Source organism: Denticeps clupeoides, unplaced genomic scaffold, assembly GCF_900700375.1.
Source record: "Denticeps clupeoides unplaced genomic scaffold, fDenClu1.1, whole genome shotgun sequence".
Lineage (NCBI taxonomy): Eukaryota > Metazoa > Chordata > Actinopteri > Clupeiformes > Denticipitidae > Denticeps > Denticeps clupeoides.
Genome location: NW_021630106.1, coordinates 55,497 through 75,998, shown reverse-complemented (window position 1 = coordinate 75,998; position 20,502 = coordinate 55,497). Strand labels below are relative to the sequence as shown.

At 46.5% G+C, this 20,502-nt stretch overlaps 1 protein-coding gene across 1 annotated transcript; it reads left to right on the top strand.

The window, feature by feature from the left end:
• Positions 1 to 11,466: 11,466 nt before the first annotated feature.
• Positions 11,467 to 19,573, top strand: LOC114783664 (transcription factor AP-2-delta). Its single transcript, XM_028969166.1, has 8 exons — positions 11,467 to 11,621; positions 12,246 to 12,749; positions 13,846 to 13,906; positions 15,561 to 15,726; positions 16,212 to 16,330; positions 17,567 to 17,708; positions 18,359 to 18,472; positions 18,669 to 19,573. The coding sequence occupies exons 1-8, from the start codon at positions 11,583 to 11,585 to the stop codon at positions 18,886 to 18,888; spliced, it is 1,365 nt and encodes a 454-aa protein (XP_028824999.1). The 5' UTR covers positions 11,467 to 11,582; the 3' UTR covers positions 18,889 to 19,573.
• Positions 19,574 to 20,502: the final 929 nt, after the last annotated feature.

Below are 20,502 nucleotides of genomic sequence, written 5' to 3'. Positions count from 1 at the left end.
ACTCCCTCCCTCGCTCGCTTTCTTCCCTCCGCCTCTCCCTCGCTCTCGCACTGCGCCTTCAATTAGTGTGTGTGGCGCGCCAGGCATGATGGGACATGGCAGAGTTCGGGACTGTCATTTTCCATGAGCTGTTTGTATTGTTATACACAAGCAGGCTCCCTTTAGATGAATCAGCCCGGATGTATTCCGCTATTACGGCTGTGTACACCTCTGGTGTGTGTGTGTGTGTGTGTGTGTGTGTGTGTGTGTGTTTTTTTACCTCCCTCCCTTGTCTGGCCTAGCATTTTGACAACTTATTATTCCGCTCTTTGTGTAGAGCAGACTGCGGCTTTGAGCGCGGCGCCACGCCGGGGTATTTTTTCTTCTTCTTCCCGTAGCTGCTCTTTGAGGCCGCGCGTGGTTTTTTTTTGTCGACTATTTGCTGATTGTTGTAAAATTAGACGCACCACAGGTGGAGCGGGCGGAGCCGGCCTCGGTGCGCTGCCGTACCCATCAAATGCTTTATGCCGCGTGGCCTTAATGCACATTTTATTTTGCCAGCGCCAGGTGCTCTAAGTGTGCGGCTCGTGAAATAAAAAAAAAAAAAAAAAAAAATGGCGGGTAGTTTCTGCTCTTCCTTCCTGCGACACCAGGCTTTTGCCGCGCGGTGCTGCCGCAGTCCAGCCACGTTGTGCGTCGCGCGGGCGTGGCTGGTGGTATTTCGTTACCTTTGGAGTGTCTGACTGCATCCAGCGAGTTAGCTCACCTGTGCGCTCCGGACTCATTTGCATGCTCATGCATATTTATGCCGGGCAGAGGCACAGCAGGCTCCGGCTTGGCCGCGGGGCATCACCGGAGATTACTTGCATGACTAATCACGAGAGCTGGAGCCGGACCAGAAGCCCCCAGCTGCTTGTCAACCGGCGGGCAAGCGGGCGTGGCACCGGGGGGTTTAGGTGGAGACAGGACGTTTATCGGCCTAGCTGGCGAGTGGACGGTCCGGACGCTAGTTTACTTGGTGCGGAGGTTGGGAGCCGCTTTCGACCGGTTCACTTGGGGCACTGCAGGTTACTTAAAGGTGTCAGGAAGTTTACGACTGGAAGCCCTCGGTTTCGGCCAAGATCATTTGTGGGTTAACTTTAAATTCCCTGTAGAGTGTGGCAACTCTTGGAGAGAATAAATATCCAAAAAGGGGAGTCTCTGTGAAAACCACACACTGTAATGCAATGCTAGCAGTTGACTTAGTTGATACTTTTTCCACTTTTTGACCAATTTGATCTAATAATCTATGTAAATGTTATTAGTAGCATCGGCTCAAAAAAAAGTGATAAAGAGTTTTATGAGCCAATGAGGGTGGGGTTCAAATCACCAATGAACTTCCAATGCAGCCCACTATTGGGCAATGTAGAGTTTCCAACACACCAAGAATCCTGGCAAAAACTGGCAACTGGCAAAAACAGCTCAGGCTGCAAACTGCGATCTCACGTGTGTGACTGAAGCCTGCACCAAAACTGGTGCCATTTTAGTTTTTTTTCCATTCACAGACAAAAATCATTCAGTAGTTTTCATCTGGTGCTTAAATGGGAATACTGGGGGGGAAGGGAATGGGAAAAAATAAACTACGGTCAAAATCATACACTTTTATTTTTCTTGACAATTTCATGACAAATAAAATTTGTTGGCCTGTTTCGAGTCATGACCGACAGAGCTTCCTCACATCACAGCTAGAGCTGCTCAACAGAACTGAAAGTCGCATGTAAAGGTTCGGGTGGCCTTCCTGAAAACGAACTGGGATCCAAAAAAGGCTTCAAGCCAAAGATGAAGCATCTCTTCAGCATTGCAAGAAACATGTCTTGTTTTTAGTTTTGTACATTTGTAGAGTGAAACTGCCATGACCCTTCCAATTTGTCCATTACTTCTGAAATAATTGCTGATGCATAAAATAAACCACGATAATGCAATACCGACCCTCTCCTGACCCTAACCCCAAAAATAAAAATATTGCAGAATTAGAAGACTTTTCTCAGGGTGACAAATTGGTGAATCTGCTATACCTGTGATGCTCATGAAAGGGAATGTCATTATGTACTGTTGGGTGGTCAAACATCGGGCCCTTTTCAAAAATAATGTTTTGGTATTTGTACGGAGAAGTAAAAAATGTTATCTTGTTTATGGCTCTTTTTTTATGGTAACAGATCATTTGAGTGATGCAGTCTACACTTTTGAATGCCACTGTAGTGTCTATTTAAGTTCCATTATGAATGTGATACTGATCTTGAGCTACGTGGTTCTATGTGACGTATTGCCACTTCTGACTAAAGACAGAAGTCATTGTTTGTATTCTAAAGTAATGTCAAAATGTGAAATTACCTGCTTCCATTACATAAGAAAAGTTTGAGTCTGATCAGTCAGAGTCAAAATCTTTATTTGCTAATTACAGATATAGTACATTGCAAATGAAGAATAAAAACCTTCGTGTCTGTAATATGGAACGTCAATAATGTATTTGTTGGGTATGAAAGAAGCAGTGAAACTGGATGTTAAGGAGGGACATTTATTGGACTTATATTCAATGTCAATATACTGGATGTATACGATTATATATAAACAAAAAACTCCAGTAGTACATTTCAGGGTCTATACCACTATGTTTGTCTGTCTGTCTGTCAGTGTGTGTGTGTATGTGTGTGTGTGTGTGTGTGTGTGTGTGTGTGTGTGTTGCAGTGTGAATACTAATCCAATTTTCCTGGCGAGTCAGAGTCCCTCTTCACCCGACATTTGCCCATCTGCCCACAGTTGGGCAGCTACACACACACACACACACACACACACACACACACACACAGTGGTCCAAAGCACTGAACAGCATGTGGATTACCTCGACCACAGGACAGCTCCGTTACTATGGCAACCCTGGTGGACTAGTGAAGATGCTTGTTTGGTTGTAGTTAGAGAGACATGAGGGGAGAAATGGGAGCGAGGGAGGAGGAGAGGGTGATGGATGATTCTTCCTGCCTCCAAAAAGCTCAGCTCACATTCTGTTTATTTGAATGATGAAGCAGGGAACAGAGGAGCAGGACCGGCAGCAGAAGAAATGTTCACTCTGAGCCCGACTCGGCTCAACAAGTCCACATTACACTACATGCAGATGCAGAGCGCTGATAGATGGGCTGGACGGACGGACGGACAGATAGAAGGTTTTCTTAATCACTTACACATATTAATTATCACCAAGTCGGCACTGTTTTGATGTCACCATCATGGTGAGAAACATACTGCGGGTCCAGAAGATTCTGTAAAGGCTTGTGTGTGGTCATCTTGTCATGTGGGTAAGGACATGTGGCCGCCAATGAACTTTACTGAGTGGGTGAGATACAGACGTTCAGCAGACTTTTGAATAGACCGACAGCGGAGAGGAAGTGGAGAAATAAAGGAAGAAATCAGTTTTTTTTTTCAATCAATCAAAATGTTCTCCATAATTGCCCTTGTCCTGTTGTCCTGATTAAAAATTATAATTTTTTTCCTGTTTTAAACCACTCTCTCTCTCTCTCTCTCTCTCCCTCTCTCTCCACACGTGTTTTTGTCAAAGTACATAAAGGTGCACAGGTGCGCCAGTAAATTTGGTTCAGGCCCAGGAGTGTGTATATGCACACCTTTGAGTCTTTCTGAGTGTGTGTGTGTGTGTGCGCGCGCGTGTGTGTCTGAGTGTGTGTGTGCGCTGAGGTTAGCATTTTGATTGACAGCTGCAGAGACTCTCTCTGCTCCTGGCTCCATAATCAGCCGCTTTATGCGCGGCACAAAGGATCCTGGGAAGAGAGGGAAGAGAGCTGCGGAGAAGTGCAGAATAGTAAAATTCCCCCAGGAGCAGAGGGGTTGTGTTCTAGCCTTTGTTTATTTCCCTGCTTTCTTTTCAAAAGGGTTGGTATTCAGTCTGTGTGAGTGCATGTGTGTGCGTGTGTGTGTTTGTATGTGTATTTGGGTTGTGTGCGCACACGTGTGTGTGTGTGTGTGTGTGTGTGTGTGTGTGTGTGTGTGTGTGTGAGGGAGTGAAAATTTTTGGAAATAGAATCAAACCGGTATGTGGTTTGTGGCCTAATAGATCAGCTTTTACTTCGCTGCCTTGCTGGGGAATTTGAAGGCAACGTTCACCGACGTTTCCGTAATGTTTGCACTGCTGCCTGTCTCACCACACCACACACCATCTCATTCTGACAAAACCATAAACTCCATGTAAACATAAAATGTTAAAGATTTTTTCGATTTCTTATCATAGATGATCGATGGTCGATTTCTGGTTTCAATACCTGATCGCTTTGCAATCAAAAACGGCTCTTCTAGTGTCATGTGATTATTTCACAGAGATGTGGTTATAAGTGAGGCACAATCCAAGATGGAGGGGTGCAATATAGGTGCAAACTATCCATCGAGAGTGTGAGTGAATTATCCTGCTTGTAACACAGTACTTACCAAAAAAATGCATCTGTTGAAATTGTAGCGTGTTATATCTGTGTGGTCACGACGTACACCATGGAAATGAGCCAATCAGAATGAAGTATTCAGGCTGACCTTGGTATAGGTCATTGAAAGTACGGCGCTGTTTATACAGTTGTTTCACAAACGTGCAATACGTCATCATACATGAATGTTCATTAACATGCACTCACTGGGACAATATTAGTCATTTATGTTTTTCCGACTAATAACCATAAATGATTAGATAGTAAATTGAAGTGCTTCTTGCGCCACATAATAGTGTTGAGTCCATGTTATCATATGTGTGTGTGTGAGTATCCTTGGAATTATATCTATATTTCACATGAAATAGACGATAGCGGATGTTTTGCTGCTCTTAACTTGGATAAAAAATTGCCGGCAAGAGAAAGTGTCAATTCAACTGTAATTTTTTAATTTAGCATTCGTGTGCCTGTTGATTCGGGAGTAAAATATTGTTGTTGCATAGACGCAGTTACACATGTATAACCCAAAAGTTTTTTTATCACCAGGGTCTTCACATAATATATGTGTGTGTGTGTGTGTGTGTGTGTGTGGTCTCAACTCCATAAGGTGTTCAGGAATGACTCAACACCTGGTTAGCAAGGTCATCAGAAGCACTGAATAATTTATTACCAAACAGAAACGAGTCACATGACACATGCACAATCCACTCTGAGCCATTTCTGTCGGAATGAAAGCCTCCTCCTGTCCTTCTTGGCCTCTTGTTGCCTTGCCGCCTGTCGGATGGCACGCCGAGCTGTCTGTCTCCCCGACGGCCTGCATATTTCGAGTGTTATGTTAGCCGGCCCGTCCGCCTGTCTTCTCCCTCTAGTCGCTGCTGCTGCTGCTGCTGCTGAACGCCTGTCTGGATTTGCGTTTGAACCGCTGTCTGGTTCTGAAAGTCATTTACAAACTGCAGCTGACTGCGGTGACTGCGGTGCCGCGGTGCCCTCGGCCCGGAGCAGCCGGGCGTCGTCTTCCATGTACTCAGCCAATCGCTGAAGGCCTTCATTTCAGGTGTAGAAATCTGATGGCCTCAGATAAAAAAAAAAGGTCCGAGTTCAAACCGAAGGCTCTTCCGCCACTTGTGTTCATATCCATAAACAAAACGGCCTCATTTAGCAGATTACAGAGGCATTACCACGATCAAAGTGCGGGTGTGGGTGTCGGTGTGTGTGTGTGTGTGTGTGTGTGTGAGCGTTAACCACTCGTCTGTGAGTAAGTGTGTGTGAGGCACCTCTCAACCCTTTTCTATCTGATATCGGAATCCATTTTGTGCAGAACGAACGTGGCGCCTAATCCCACCCTCCGGTAGAGGCCTGAGGGGACTTGCTGATGCGCACACACACTCACACACGCTCACACACACACACACACACACACAGAGGCACAGGCATATACCTACTTCTGCATACTCAGACACTCGCACAGCATTCGTGCATAAACAAAGCAGTCAACACACACACACACACACACACACACAGACTAGTATTACAAAAAAGACCAACACAAAAACTATGCCTGCAACATCTGGATCTAGAGCAGCTGGGTGGGTGGCAGTGTGTTAGTAGCCTAGTGAGTCCCAGGTTCAAACCCCACTTACTACCATCGTGTCCCGGAGCAAGACACTTAACCCCGAGTGTCCCCCGGGGGACTGTCCCTGTAACTACCTCTGGACAAGGGTGCCTGGTAAATGCCATAAAACGTGCCATGGGTTAAGTGTCAAATTCTAAAGATGATATAAAAAGATGAAGAAGAGCCTGTCTATCTATCTGAGCACTGACCTCACCGTGACCTGTGCTTCTCCGTTTCTTTAAACATGTCTTCCTAGTGATGTCATCAGTGCCTTGGGCTGGTTCGGGGATATCTTTGAGACCGAGCCTGATCCCCTTGTCTCTCAAATTAATTTGAGGAGATCATCTGCTCCGCAGATAAACTTCAGATTATTCTCACCCTCCAGTCCTAATCCCCAAACTAAACGGCCGCTCCGGCATGCAGGATTAACGGCCTCTTTTGAAATTTCAGACAATCTGCTGAATTCGGATGGCATGTGAGGAGTCACATTTCAACCTCCAAAAATGCCGCTGAAACTTTCACCTCTTACCGTGCTGCAGCGAGTCTGAGGAACTTCTCACCACTGAGGTCTTACAGATAAAATGGACATTTTATACCTGTTTTATATTCATATTAATAAGTCCGGACCCAAATAAATAAAACATCAAATTTTTCCTGGGTCCCTCTAAGAAAATTGCATATATTGTAATTTATTAAGTTTACAGAGGTTAAATTTTGGGGCAACATTTATACACTTCAAGGGGTTTCATGCTTTTTAAAAAAATGTGTTGAAATGTTGTGCAATATTTGCATTTTTAAATGCGTTCTTCATTACGCCAGATCCTCACAGATATCTTTGTGTCCCTGCCAAAAAATGTGGAATTTTCAAAATGTGAACTTATTCTGGATTTGTGTAAAACAGAAACAGAAATTAGAAATAACAGGGACCCTTTATTAAATTGCCATTGGCCTTTAATAAATACGTCATGTGAGTGGAATGGTACATTTTTGTCCCCCTGCTCACCAGGTACCAGGACCACAGGATGATAATTCGTTTTTTAAAAAAAGGTACAATAATAAATATAATAAATACCAGGACCGTGACGCGGGATAACTGGTCGGTTATGAAGCTGTTGCGAGGTGGACGCACGCTGGCCGTTTCCTGTTAATTAATTGGCCAATTGGAGGGGGGGTGTTGGCTGGGGGTGTGGCCGTTATTCCGGCGGCGGCAGATTGTGTTTTTTTAATTAACATTTTAGTTTTTTTTGGTGCGCATCTGGCACGTGTCTAGTTCTGAACGAACGTCTTCATTTAAAGTTCAACTCACTTGAGGGAAGAAAAGAAAGAAAAGAAAGAAAGAATAGTGGACTAAACGGGTCGCTAATGATGTCCTACTTGACTTGATTAAACTGGGCCGGGTCGGCCGGACCAGTTGCTCCAGTAATTATAATCTGGATTAGCCCCGTTTTGCATAAATTAACGGACCCCGCAAATTGCTACAGACGCGATGCGCCGCCGACCGCCTGCCCGGCCTTCTCGAACCTTCTCCAGAAAGTTGCGTTTATATATAAAAGAGAGAAAAAAAAGTATCTTCATTCATCAAGACCAAATTACACAAAAAAAAAAAGTCAACACTACGAATAGAAACATAATGCAAAAAATTAAAGGTTAAAAATGAGTGTTTCTCGGCCAGCTGTTCCCCGTCGTACACCTCGAGCAGGGAGAAATTAATTTACCCCCCCCCCGCCTCATTAGCATATAAAACTCTCTCTCTCTCTCTCTCTCTCTCTCCCCCTGTCTGTCTGTGTCTCTCGCCCCCTCCTGCTGAATGTAGGTCACCGTTATGGGGGTTGGACGGTGGCTCCTAATTACTGGCTGTTGTTGTTGTGTTGGGGTGGGCGGGGCGGGGCGGGGCTGGGCGGGGCGGTAAACACCTTAGCGCGCGCCGCCGTCTCCTCCTCGGCCGGGCCAGACCTTCAACCGTCCTTCTGTCTGCCCTGCGCGGCGGCCATCGCAGGGCCTGGGCTGGGCGGGCATCTGTGGCACCCCCTGTGACCCCACCCCCCACCCCGCCCCAGCACGCAACCCAATAAAAGCATGAAAAATGGATTTAATAACGAGAGCGGAGGAAGCGCTGGACACGAACTAATCCCGGGACTCAATCAGCGCGGAGGAACAGTTGTCCGCCTCAACTTAATTATCGGGGCAGGGAAGGGGGTGGGGCTCCACGCCTGGGGGAGGTCATCGATACCCCACCGTACAACCACAGTCAGCTTCACTTCAGCTCAAAAAACGGTTTACTCCATGAATGGAGTAAACTAGGCGTAAATTCACGAGATTTCACAAAATGTAAATCTCAATAAAAATATTCAAAACCACAGTTTACTGCTTCCACGAGCTGAAAGTTACAAATACATGAAAACAAAAATGACGTTTACAGAAGATGCAGTTACACATGTACGAAACGTTGAAACACACAGAAATGTCTAAAATACAACTATGTTATAATTTATATTCACGCAGCATTCACCAGACGCCCCTATCCAGTAGTTACAGGGCTGACGCTGACCGGTACAGGGTACATATGCTCACCGCGCACTAAACCCCATTAATACCCCGTCTACCATGCAACTGGTGTATACACGCACACACACACACACACACACACTTATACACATACACTCACACACACACACACACACTTACATACATACACTTATACACACTTATACACAAGTATATACATACTAAAAAAAACAAAAGAAAAAAAAAGTGAAGTGATTGTCACATATGATACACAGCAGCACAGCACACGGTGCACACAGTCAAATTTGTCCTCTGCATTTATCCCATCACCCTGAGTGAACAGTGGGCAGCCATGACAGGCGCCCGGGGAGCAGTGTGTGGGGACGGTACCTTGCTCAGTGGCACCTCAGTGGCACCTCGACAGATCGGGATTCGAACCGGCAAATTTCTGTTTACGGGGTCGCTTCCTTAACCGCTAGGCCACCACTGCCCCATACACATACACTCACCCGCACACACACACACTTACTCACATACACACACACACAGATAGACACTTATAGACACACACACCCACACACACTTATACACACTTATACACATAAACAGATACATACACTCACACACACACACACTTACATACATATACACACTCACTTACACACATATACACACACACCCAAAAACACAGATACACACTTACACATACATTCACACACACACACACACACACACACACACACGCACTTACATATACACACACAGATATACACTTACAGACACACACACACTCGCACTCACACACACGCTCTATATTTCCTGGAGCCTGGAGGCAGGTCTGTCGGACGGATCTGCTTTAATAGTCCCGTCGTGCGCGCGCAGGTCCAGGCTGCTGCTGGTTGGCTGCAGGGCGCCGGTTCGAGAGTCACTTCACACAAAACGCTCGATTAGCAACATCCAGCAAAGAAGGAAGAAAAGCGACGCGATCAGACACGGAGAGGAATATTACAAATCAATCAATCAATCAGTCAATCAGTCAATCAACGCGTACACAAATGTATCAAATAAAAGGAAGATCCCGTCAAGATATCATTTTTATTATAACTTTGCACATATTCCGAATTCCGGTGTTTACACGGCGACAGGCCTCGAACTCGTTTTGGTGAAGTGAATTGAAATGAAAGTGAAGTGATTGTCATTGTGAAACACTGCAGCACAGCACACGGTGACACAACGAAATTTGTCCTCTGCTTTTAACCATCACCCTTGGTGCCAGCCGTGACGGGCGCCCGGGGAGCAGTGTGTGGGGACGGTGGCACCTCAGTGGCACCGTGGCGGATCGAGATTCGAACCGGCCGCTTCCTGAGCCGCTGCGCCACCACTGGCCCGTGTGTGTGTGAAAAGTGCAACATGTTGGCTGACAGGTGGGTCACTGCGGTTTTTGGTAATAAAGTTTGGTTTAGCTTCATATCCGGGTGCGATACACATCTTAGCCAAGGTTCACAGGAAGGGTGTGTGTGGGTGTGTGTGTGTGTGTCGAGCGCCCGCCTCCCCCTTCCGTGGTAATAACGTGATAATTTGGGTTAAACAAGGAGAGTCGCGGCATCAGAGCGGCGCAGCAGCACCGGGTGGCCGCGGGAGAAGGAGGGATGTAACACACACACACACACACACACACACACACACACACACGCAGTCCGAGCACCTAACATGCAACACGCGCCCTGCAGCCCCGCAAAACCAGCCGTGTCCTCCCCACTCCCACACGCCCCACTGCCGCCGCGGAGAGAGCGCGGCTCTGTTCAAATAAAACCGCGTGGTTTTAGTTTATTCAACGACTTGTTATAATAATAATAATAATTATTATTATTATTTTAATCCGTCGTTTCCGCTTGCCGGTTTAAACCCCGCACTGGGTTTGAGAAACAAAGGGGAACGCGGGCGTTCAAACACAAGAAAACGCAGGGGGAATGATAAAATAAAAATACACGAACGAAAACGACAAAAAATCCACTCAAGGGTTAACTACACATACGACACGAATATAAGAAAATTGTACCATTTTTGTGCAAACTCATATTTTATTACAATTTTGTGCGTTTTAAGGAGTAAACTAAAAAGGAAAAAACGCAAAATAATTGTTTTTACTCATAATTCATCGAGAAGGAATTCTCTGATAATTGTATTAAAAACGTTGCTGGATATTTTGCATGTCGTCTTTTATTCCGCATACATAGATTTTTATTATAGCGACGTTGGTTCAATTGACGTCCACGAAACACGCAGTAAAACTCCGTAAAAGGGTGGGCGCGTTTACGAGAAAAGAAAGGATGCCGTGAAATAACGCCCCAAAATGAAATTTATTTCAGACGTTCGACAGCACATCGACAGAATGGATTTAAACGAAACTTACGTTTCTGTAGGAACGAAAAAAAAAAAGAAACGTCCAAAAACGAGGGCTAAAACCCCCCTCAAAGCTCGTTCGGATAATTCGACAAAAACCGAAATGGTGTATAAAACCCACGGAAAAGAGAAACGTCCACGCACGAGCCAACCAGAAAAAAAAGAAAAAAAAACGGGGTGAAAAAAGCATGAAAAATGTTGAAAGCGCGCTTGGTTCCTTATTAGGCGAAGATACAATATTTATTCCTTGTCTCCTGGGATGAGACTCCTCTCCTCCATCTATTGTCCTCCCATTCCTCTATGCTGATGCTTAATTTTCAAAACTTCGATATCGCCAAGGGACCTACGACATCAGCCGGAGAAATACCCAGCAAGTACAAAATCCGAGCCGGGGAGCGCCTTTTGTGCAGAGGGGAGCGACTTTCGCCAGCTTTTCCACGCGCGCTCCCACGGCCACGCGCCGCTTTTTCGGGGGGATTTTTTCTGGACCGCTCCTCGTTTGTCTTTTTTTTTTTTTTTTTACCCCCTCTCTCTCTCTCTCTCTCTCTCCCTCTCTCTCTCGGTGCTTGTTGCTGTCCGGCGGCGCGGGGACAGAGTCGCGGCTTTTTTTATCGGGAATCGCGAGGATGTCCGCCACCTTTCCGGGACTGGTCCACGACGCGGAGGTATATTTATATTTATATATATATATATATTTCGGCTCAGTTTCTTTCCGCTCATCACCGTCATTATTTCATTATTTTTTAATAAAAAGAGGGTTACGGCTGGAGGAGAAACTCGTTACGGCGTCTGTAGGCGACGCGGGGCGACAGGAGTGGGGTAAAAAGTGGGTACGATTTGAGGGGACTGCTTGTGGGTGTGTGGGGAGTGAAATGAAAAAAAAAAAAAGAAATAATGAATAAAGTAAAATGAAATGATAAGCGCGGCGCGGCGCGGGAAAGTCGTTCGGCGTTCGGGGTGCGTGAAGCGGCGTGGGGGCGTTTTACGGAAGACCGATGAAGAATATTCTGTTTAAGCAAAATGACAGACGCGTAAGAAAGAGAGAAGACGTTTAAAAAGAAAGAGAGGGGGGGGGCGGGAGCCGCCGTCGCCGTCGCCGCGTCGCGCGCTCCCCTCCCGGGCACGCGGAGATGACACCGCCGTCAGGTACTAAAAGCCACTTTGAGCTCGTTTCCTCTCTCTCTCCATCTCTCTCTCTCGCGTGCGTGCGTGCGTGCGTGCCGTGGAACGGCCTCGCGCGCAATGACGCCTCTCACCCGCCGTCTCTCCCCTTTTCTGCCCCGCCACAGATACGTCACGACGGATCAAACAGCTACCGCCTGATGCAGCTCGGCTGCCTGGAGTCGGTGGCCAACTCGTCCGTCGCCTACTCCTCGTCCTCGCCGCTCACCTACCCGGCCGCCGGCGCCGAGTTCGCGTCCCCCTACTTCCCCGCCAACCACCAGTACACGCCCCTGCACCACCAGTCCTTCCACTACGAGTTCCAGCACGGCCACCCGGCCGTCACCCCGGACGCCTACTCCCTCAACCCGCTGCACCCCACGCAGCAGTACTACCAGCAGCTGCACCACGGCGAGCCCGCCGACTTCATCAACCTGCACCACAATGCGCGCAGCGCCCTCAAGACGTCGTGCCTGGACGAGCAGCGGCGGGAGCTGGGCTGCCTGGACGCGTACCGCCGCCACGACCTGTCCCTCATGGGCCACGGGGCCCAGTACGGCGTGCACCCCGACCAGAGACTGCTGCCCGGGGCGGGGCTGGGCCTGGCGCCGCCGGGGGCCGAGGAGCTGCAGGTAGTCTAGTCGAGTCGAGTCGAGTCGAGTCGAGTCGTCGACTTCCTTTCTGCTCCAGATTGGCGCTGAAAAGCCGCCCGTTCCCCCTTTTCTCTGTTAAAAGGGCGGATTAGGGGATCGGGGAGAGCGCGGACAAAAGGCGGACCCCGCGCAGTAGAGCCCCGTAGTTTATCCAATTTGGGGTTTAATGTCAATCAACTGGTTATTTATGCAGCGACATCTGAGCGCTGTCAGCGGTTCAAGTTGAACTTAAAACACACACACACACACACACACACACACGCATGCTAATCAGGCGCATTATACCCGAAATAGACCCGAATCAAGTCCATTTACATCATAAAACCGCGACGCGGCCGCACAAATGTATTTATGTAGATATAAAGGCAACGATCGAAATAATAATCACGCGTTGCGGAAAAACAGGCCAACTTTATACAATATTGACCGACGTAGAAATTCTAAGGAAATATCAAATCATCACTGAACGAACGATGCGCTTCTACGTTTATGTACATGATTATAAAGATACTTATTATTGCAACCGGTATTGTTAATAATTAAAAAAAAACACTTTATATTAGACGAATCACGAGCGGAGAACGCGCCGCCGTCGCCGCTATAAAATGCGGATTTTTCTATCCGTATTATTTCCGCCGCCGGACCCACCCACCCACCCACTCGTGAAAAGGTGGCCGCGGCCTTTTCTCCGGCGCAGCAGATGCGCGCCGCTAAAAAGATTTGCCACGCGGGACAAAAGCGCGCGGCCCCGGGAGCGCGCCTGTATGTATTGTATATTGATTCGATAATCACTTTATCCGCGGAAAGAGGGAAAAATGGAGCAGGAGTTTGTTAAAAAGGCTTACAAGGCCTCGGCAGCATGGCGCTAAACACACCGCGACCGTGTGTGTGTGTGTGTGTGTGTGTGTGTGTGGGAGAGAGACAGATTAACGCTTTTCTTTAGATAATGTCTCGTGTCCCTCACGCCGATGACATCACCGATAAGACTAAAATAAACCCCCCCGTAACGGGTCGGGTTTACGGAGTGAATGGGCAGCGGGTTCGAGTCGCTGACGAGGCTTTTTGTTCTGTTCAGGGCTCCGTAGACGCGCAATGCGGCCTCGTGCTTAATGGACAAGGAGGGGTTATCCGTAGAGGTAAGATAACACACACACACACACACACACACACACACATATCCTCCATCGGCCTCCCGAAGTTCTGGGAAAATAATTTAAATAATGATAATTATTTTCTCTTTTTCTGAAAAAAAAAAAAACACAATAATAATATTACAGACTCAATCCACTTACATTTTTGTTTGCCAAATCTATACATTTTGAATTTAACGAAATTATTCGAGGCCCGTACAAGGTATGATTTATGATTATAATGTTTAGGGTGTCATATGCTACACGTGTTACATGTTCTTCACGGAAAATTAGGCAGCATCTGGAAATAATTTGCTTCATTTTCCCCGCAGAGTTTATTGATGGACTAATAGATGTAATGTTGCTATTGTTTTTACTATCGCTACTACTAGTAGTACTACTAGCACTACGTCTTCTTCTACAAACTACTTCTGTTACGTTTATGTACGTGCTTCAATTGAAGAAATTAATTATGATCGAATATGCGTGAGAAATACGTGAAAACACGAAAACCTGTACGATTAGTACAACAACTCATTTATTCGTTTCTCACAAATTAATCAAAATTTATTTATTCGTCGATTTTAATTTTTACAGTCGATATGAAAAAAGTGAAGGTGAATTTGTACAATAATTACGTTGTTATTATGATTTTTATTGTTCGTTTGGACTGGCTATTTGACCATACGTGCAGACATGGAATAATTTTTAAAAATCGAAAGACATCTGACAGTAAAAAAAGAAGAAGAATAAATCCACCGCCTTTGTCCTCAGGTCTTTCATCAGGGCCCGGGGCCGCGGCGTCGGGGCCGCGCGGCGCGCTCCCAGCGCGATCACTTCCAGTTAATGACGCGCGCGGGATTCCGCCGCGCCGCCCATCACCGCCAATAATCTCAGGCTCACCTCGCGCTCCGGTATCGATAGCTTCTCTCGCCTCGGGCGGACGCTTTGATATGCTAATGACGCCGAGATCGTTTTTCATGTTGTTCACACCGACCGCGGCTTTTGGCGGCGTTGAATATTCATAAAAAATATAAAAAAAAAAAACACACACACACACACTCTCTCTCTCTCTCTTGGAAAACCAAGGCTGAGCTCGGGTCCGTCCGCGTTTTTTTAATTCATCAGTTGTGACGAAGTTCTTCTTTTTCGCGCCGTAACCGCGGTTATAACCGAACCGAACCGGACACCGAACCGGAAATGACATTTGCCCCCCTCTTTTTCTCTCTCTCTCTCTCTCTTTAATTTTGGCCTTTTTTTTATTCCTGATTTGTGATCGCGCGCGCGCGCGCCGCCTCGGGCTAAGCTGCGCGCGCTTAAACTGCGCCGCCGCCTCCGGGCCCGGCGCGCGACCAGGGCTACCGGCGGGAGCGCGCCTCTCCCGTCGCCCACGGCAACGCGAAACGCAAACCACTTCCGATCGAAACGTCGTTTGGTTATTTTATCATCTCTTCGGGTGGAGGAAAGAATTTATTTTTTTTAAACGACTGACGTGCGCGTGGCCAGAACGTCGGGTTCCCCCTTGGTTCTCTCTCTCTCTCTCTCTCTCTCTCACACACACACACACACACACACACACACTCATCAGCTACCAGCGTGTAGTATCGTGTGCCTGGAGCTGCTTGTTGGTACTCATGCCCGCTTTCCTGCCGCTTCTCAGGGGGTACGTGCGTGGTGAACCCCACGGACCTCTTCTGCTCGGTCCCCGGAAGGCTGTCGCTCTTAAGCTCTACCTCGAAATACAAGGTCACCATAGCGGAAGTGAAGAGGCGCCTGTCGCCGCCCGAGTGTCTGAACGCGTCGCTGCTGGGCGGCATCCTCAGGAGGTCAGCATCACACACACACACACATACACACACACACACTTCACCACCACGGTGGTCCATCCGCCAGGAGAGCAGCACCACACGTTCTGCTAGAAGAACCGAGAGAGAGAGAGTGGCGGTGAAAGATTACTGGACACTTAACCCTGAGATGAAGGAGAGATGTGTGTGTGTGTGTGTGTGTGTGTGCGGATGAGAGGATAGAAGGATGAGAGAAGGCAGGAGGAGAGGAGAGAGGGAGCCGTGGAGCTCCATTATTGATGAGCTTCTCCAGACCGAGAGCAGAAATGAGGGCAGTGAGGAGAGAGAGAGACAGGCAAAATGAAGGGGGGAGAAGAGAAAGAAAGAAGAGAGAAATTCCCTCTGCTCCAGTCCAACATCAAACAGAACGCAGAATAACAAAAAAAAACCTCACGCTGCTTAATAAAGTGGTAAAAATCCCATGAAATGTCGCCAATGAGTAAACGGGAATTTACACCTTTTAACAGGGCGAAGTCGAAAAATGGTGGACGCTGCCTTCGTGAAAAACTTGACCGGCTGGGCCTGAACTTGCCGGCAGGACGCAGGAAAGCGGCGAACGTCACCCTCCTCACGTCTCTAGTAGAAGGTAACCACGCCGAAGCCTTTCAGTACACGATGTGAGATGGTTATGAAATAATAAGCGGGAGCCGATTCTCACTCGTACTGAACTGAACGAGTGAACTGATTTGGTTCAGTCTGCTCTGAATGAATGTGCTGGAACTGAACTGAAGGCCAGTGCTACGTGTGGGGACAGAGAGGTGGCTGCTCTGCTGGGCCCGGGTTTTAATCCTGTCTCTCTCTCTCGTCCTCCTCGGTTCGTCCACTCGTTTCTGTGCTTTACTGAACTGAACGAGTGAACTGATTCGGTTCAGTCTGCTCTGAATGAATGTGCTGGAACTGAACTGAAGGCCGGTGCTATGTGTGGGGACGGAGAGGTGGCCCGGGTTTTCACCCCGTCTCTCTCTTGTCCTCCTCGGTTCGTCCACTCGTTTCTGTCCTTTGCTGAACTGAACGAGTGAACTGATTCAGTTCAGTCTGCTCTGAATGAATGTGCTGGAACTGAACTGAAGGCCGGTGCTATGTGTGGGGACGGAGAGGTGGCCCGGGTTTTGACCCTGTCTCTCTCTTGTCCTCCTCGGTTCGTCCACTTGTTTCTGTGCTTTACTGAACTGAACGAGTGAACTGATTCGGTTCAGTCTGCTCTGAATGAATGTGCTGGAACTGAACTGAAGGCCGGTGCTATGTGTGGGGATGGAGAGGTGGCCCGGGTTTTGACCCTGTCTCTCTCTTGTCCTCCTCGGTTCCTCCACTTGTTTCTGTGCTTTACTGAACTGAACGAGTGAACTGATTCGGTTCAGTCTGCTCTGAATGAATGTGCTGGAACTGAATTGAAGGCCGGTGCTATGTGTGGGGATGGAGAGGTGGCCCGGGTTTTGACCCTGTCTCTCTCTTGTCCTCCTCGGTTCCTCCACTTGTTTCTGTGCTTTACTGAACTGAACGAGTGAACTGATTCGGTTCAGTCTGCTCTGAATGAATGTGCTGGAACTGAATTGAAGGCCGGTGCTATGTGTGGGGACGGAGAGGTGGCCCGGGTTTTGACCCTGTCTCTCTCTTGTCCTCCTCGGTTCGTCCACTTGTTTCTGTGCTTTACTGAACTGAACGAGTGAACTGATTCGGTTCAGTCTGCTCTGAATGAATGTGCTGGAACTGAACTGAAGGCCGGTGCTACGTGTGGCTACTCTGCTGGGCCCAGGTTTTGACCCGTCCGTCTCTCTCTCTCTCTCTCTCGCTCTCTCTCTCTCCTCCTCGGTTCGGGGAGCAGGCGAGGCGCTCCACCTGGCACGGGACTTCGGCTACACCTGTGAGACGGAGTTCCCAACAAAAGCGGTTGGGGAGCATCTGGCCCGGCAGCACGCCGAGCCGAAGGAACAAAGCGCTCGCAAGAAAATGGTGCTGGCCACCAAGTAAGAGAAGAGTGTGTGTGTGTGTGTGTGTGTGTGTGTGTCTGTGTGTGTGTGTTTATACCATGTTTTGTCCTGCCTGTGTCCAGGTTAAAATGAGAGTTTTGGGGTCACGTCACCGGCCATTATTTAGATCTCCCAGACAAACTCGTGCAGAAATCCAGAATCCAGAATCCAGAAATTTAATAATTATCAAGTTGATGCAAAGATAGATTTGACTAATTAATTATGAAATTGATATAAAATGTATCTATCTATATATGATAATATATATACTAAATGTGTGTGTGTGTATATATAATATATATATAATAATGTATAGTTAATGTATATTACAATAGGACTATTGTAACTGTACATGTGGTGACTGATAAATTACAGATGCCGATATTTAATATGTTTAATACAGTACTAGTGAATTGCTTTATTGGTCGAATATTTCTGGATTATTAATTAACATTATGAGGTATTGCTGTTCCGTTCTGACATTAGAGCTTCACGGTTCTGGAGCTTTTAGTCCTTTGAACTGTTCCAAACGATGCCACACACAAACCAGTTATGAACGCTGGCTCGTTACTAGCAGAATGTATGTTGATACGTTGATTTGTATTAACTGTGTGTGTGTGTGTGTGTGTGTGTGTGTGCACTTCTAGGCAGATTTGTAAGGAGTTCCAGGACCTTCTAAGTCAGGATCGGTCTCCATTGGGTTCCTCTAGACCCACACCCATCCTGGACCTTGACATCCAGAGACACCTCACACATTTCAGGTATACAGACAGACACACAGACAAATCAAAGTACATGTCTATAATGTTTCATTATTTTAATTTAATGAAATTCTGTCGTTATGTCCAGTAGCCTGTTACATTAGTAACACACACACAGACACACACACACACACACACACACACACACACACACACACACACACACACCTTATGAGCCTCTCCCTTCTCCCTGCAGTCTGATCACTCATGGCTTCGGCACTCCGGCCATCTGTGCCGCACTCAGCACCTTCCAGACCATTCTGAGCGAAATGCTCAACTACCTGGAGAAACACTCCACCAACAAGAGCACCGGCACGCCCGACTCCAGCCAGATCAACGCCAGCGCCGACAAAACGCCGCTCCGCAAGGGCACAGAGATGCCGTCCAAAGACGGCAAGTTGGAAAAGACGGAATGACTCTCCCTCTCCGCTCTTGGTGGCCAGAACCATCCAAACGCCGGCCATGAAAAGACAGAGGGACAAAGATCAAACTTTGACCGGGCGGAATGGGATGCACAGCCCGGGCTGCCGTGTTTGGATTGTGCCAGGGGTGTTTGGTCAGATATTAGATCATTCAATTAATTTATTATTATTATTATTATTTTTCATTTGATAATTCTTCACATGACCACAAATGGCTTTTACTTTTGAGACCGGTTGGTGGAATGAAGGCCTGTGTTTTCTTCTGTTGAACATTTAACGTCTGTGGGTCTCAGAACTCTCTCACTCAGGCCACACACACGAAAGAAAAACTCCTTATTTCTGTCTTTTATATTTATATTATTATTTTTTTTTATCGAGTTATATATTGCTTTCTGTCATTTAAAAAAAAAAATCAAATGTAATATCTTTGATTAAAAAGATAAAACATTCCCAGTTATGCCTAGGCCTCACTCTGGTCTGTATCAAACTGTAAAATTGTCCCGGTTTCCAGCTCCGTTGCCATTAGAAACTGTATATTGTGCATGTTAAAAGTTTGTACACTGTCCCAACCAGACATTCCCCACATACACACACACACACCAATTTCATACCATGAGGCCGGTTTTAAAAAAAGATTCCTTACGTTGCATTTGTAAGAGAAATTATATATAAATATATAAATGACGAATTTTTTCCTCATAGGCTTTGAACTACGTATATGAAAATATCCTTACTTGGAGAGCTACGCTGATCAATAAAGCATATTGCTCAAAGCGCTTTATTTACTTATGTGATTGTTTCTGTGTTTGTTCATTACGTGCGCAGAACGTCGCCTGCGAACGTCGACAATGTAATATTTACAGTCGGTGAATTAAACAGGAGCACAAGGTCAACGGGTTCGTGTCGCATTCAACACACCGCGTCCAATTCTGGACAATAATTTCAACTTTGACAAATAATTAGACAAATGAAGAGAAACCGACAAATTACGCCGAGCTCCGCACAATTCCCTCTTTATTAAAACCGATTCCCACCTTATAAAACCCGATACCCTCTTTATAAAAAACGATTCCGTCTTTGTAAAACCCGATTCCGTCTTGATAAAACCCGATTTCCCTCTATATATAACCTGAATTAGTCTTTATAAAACCCGCTTTCCTTCTTTATAAACCCGATTCCCACTTTATAAAACCCGATACCCTACTTATAAAACCAGATACCCTACATATAAACCAGATTCCGTCTTTATTAACCCGATTCCCTCTTTATAAAACCCGATTCCGTCTTTATATAACCCGATACCCTACTTATAAAACCAGATTCTCTATTTATAAATCCCGATTCCCTTTTTATAAAACTCAATATCCTACTTATAAAACCTGATTCCGTCTTTATAAAACCCGATACCCTACTTATAAAACCACATTCTCTAATTATAGAAAATATGCAATTTATCAGGTACACAGCCTACAAAAATCACATACGTACTAATTACTATTATAATTTTAATATTATTATTGTTATTATTATTATTTAATGTATAAACGTGCTTGAATGAAGCAAAGTCCCTGTGTTTCTGTCTCTTTACCAGCAGCGTCACCGCTCACG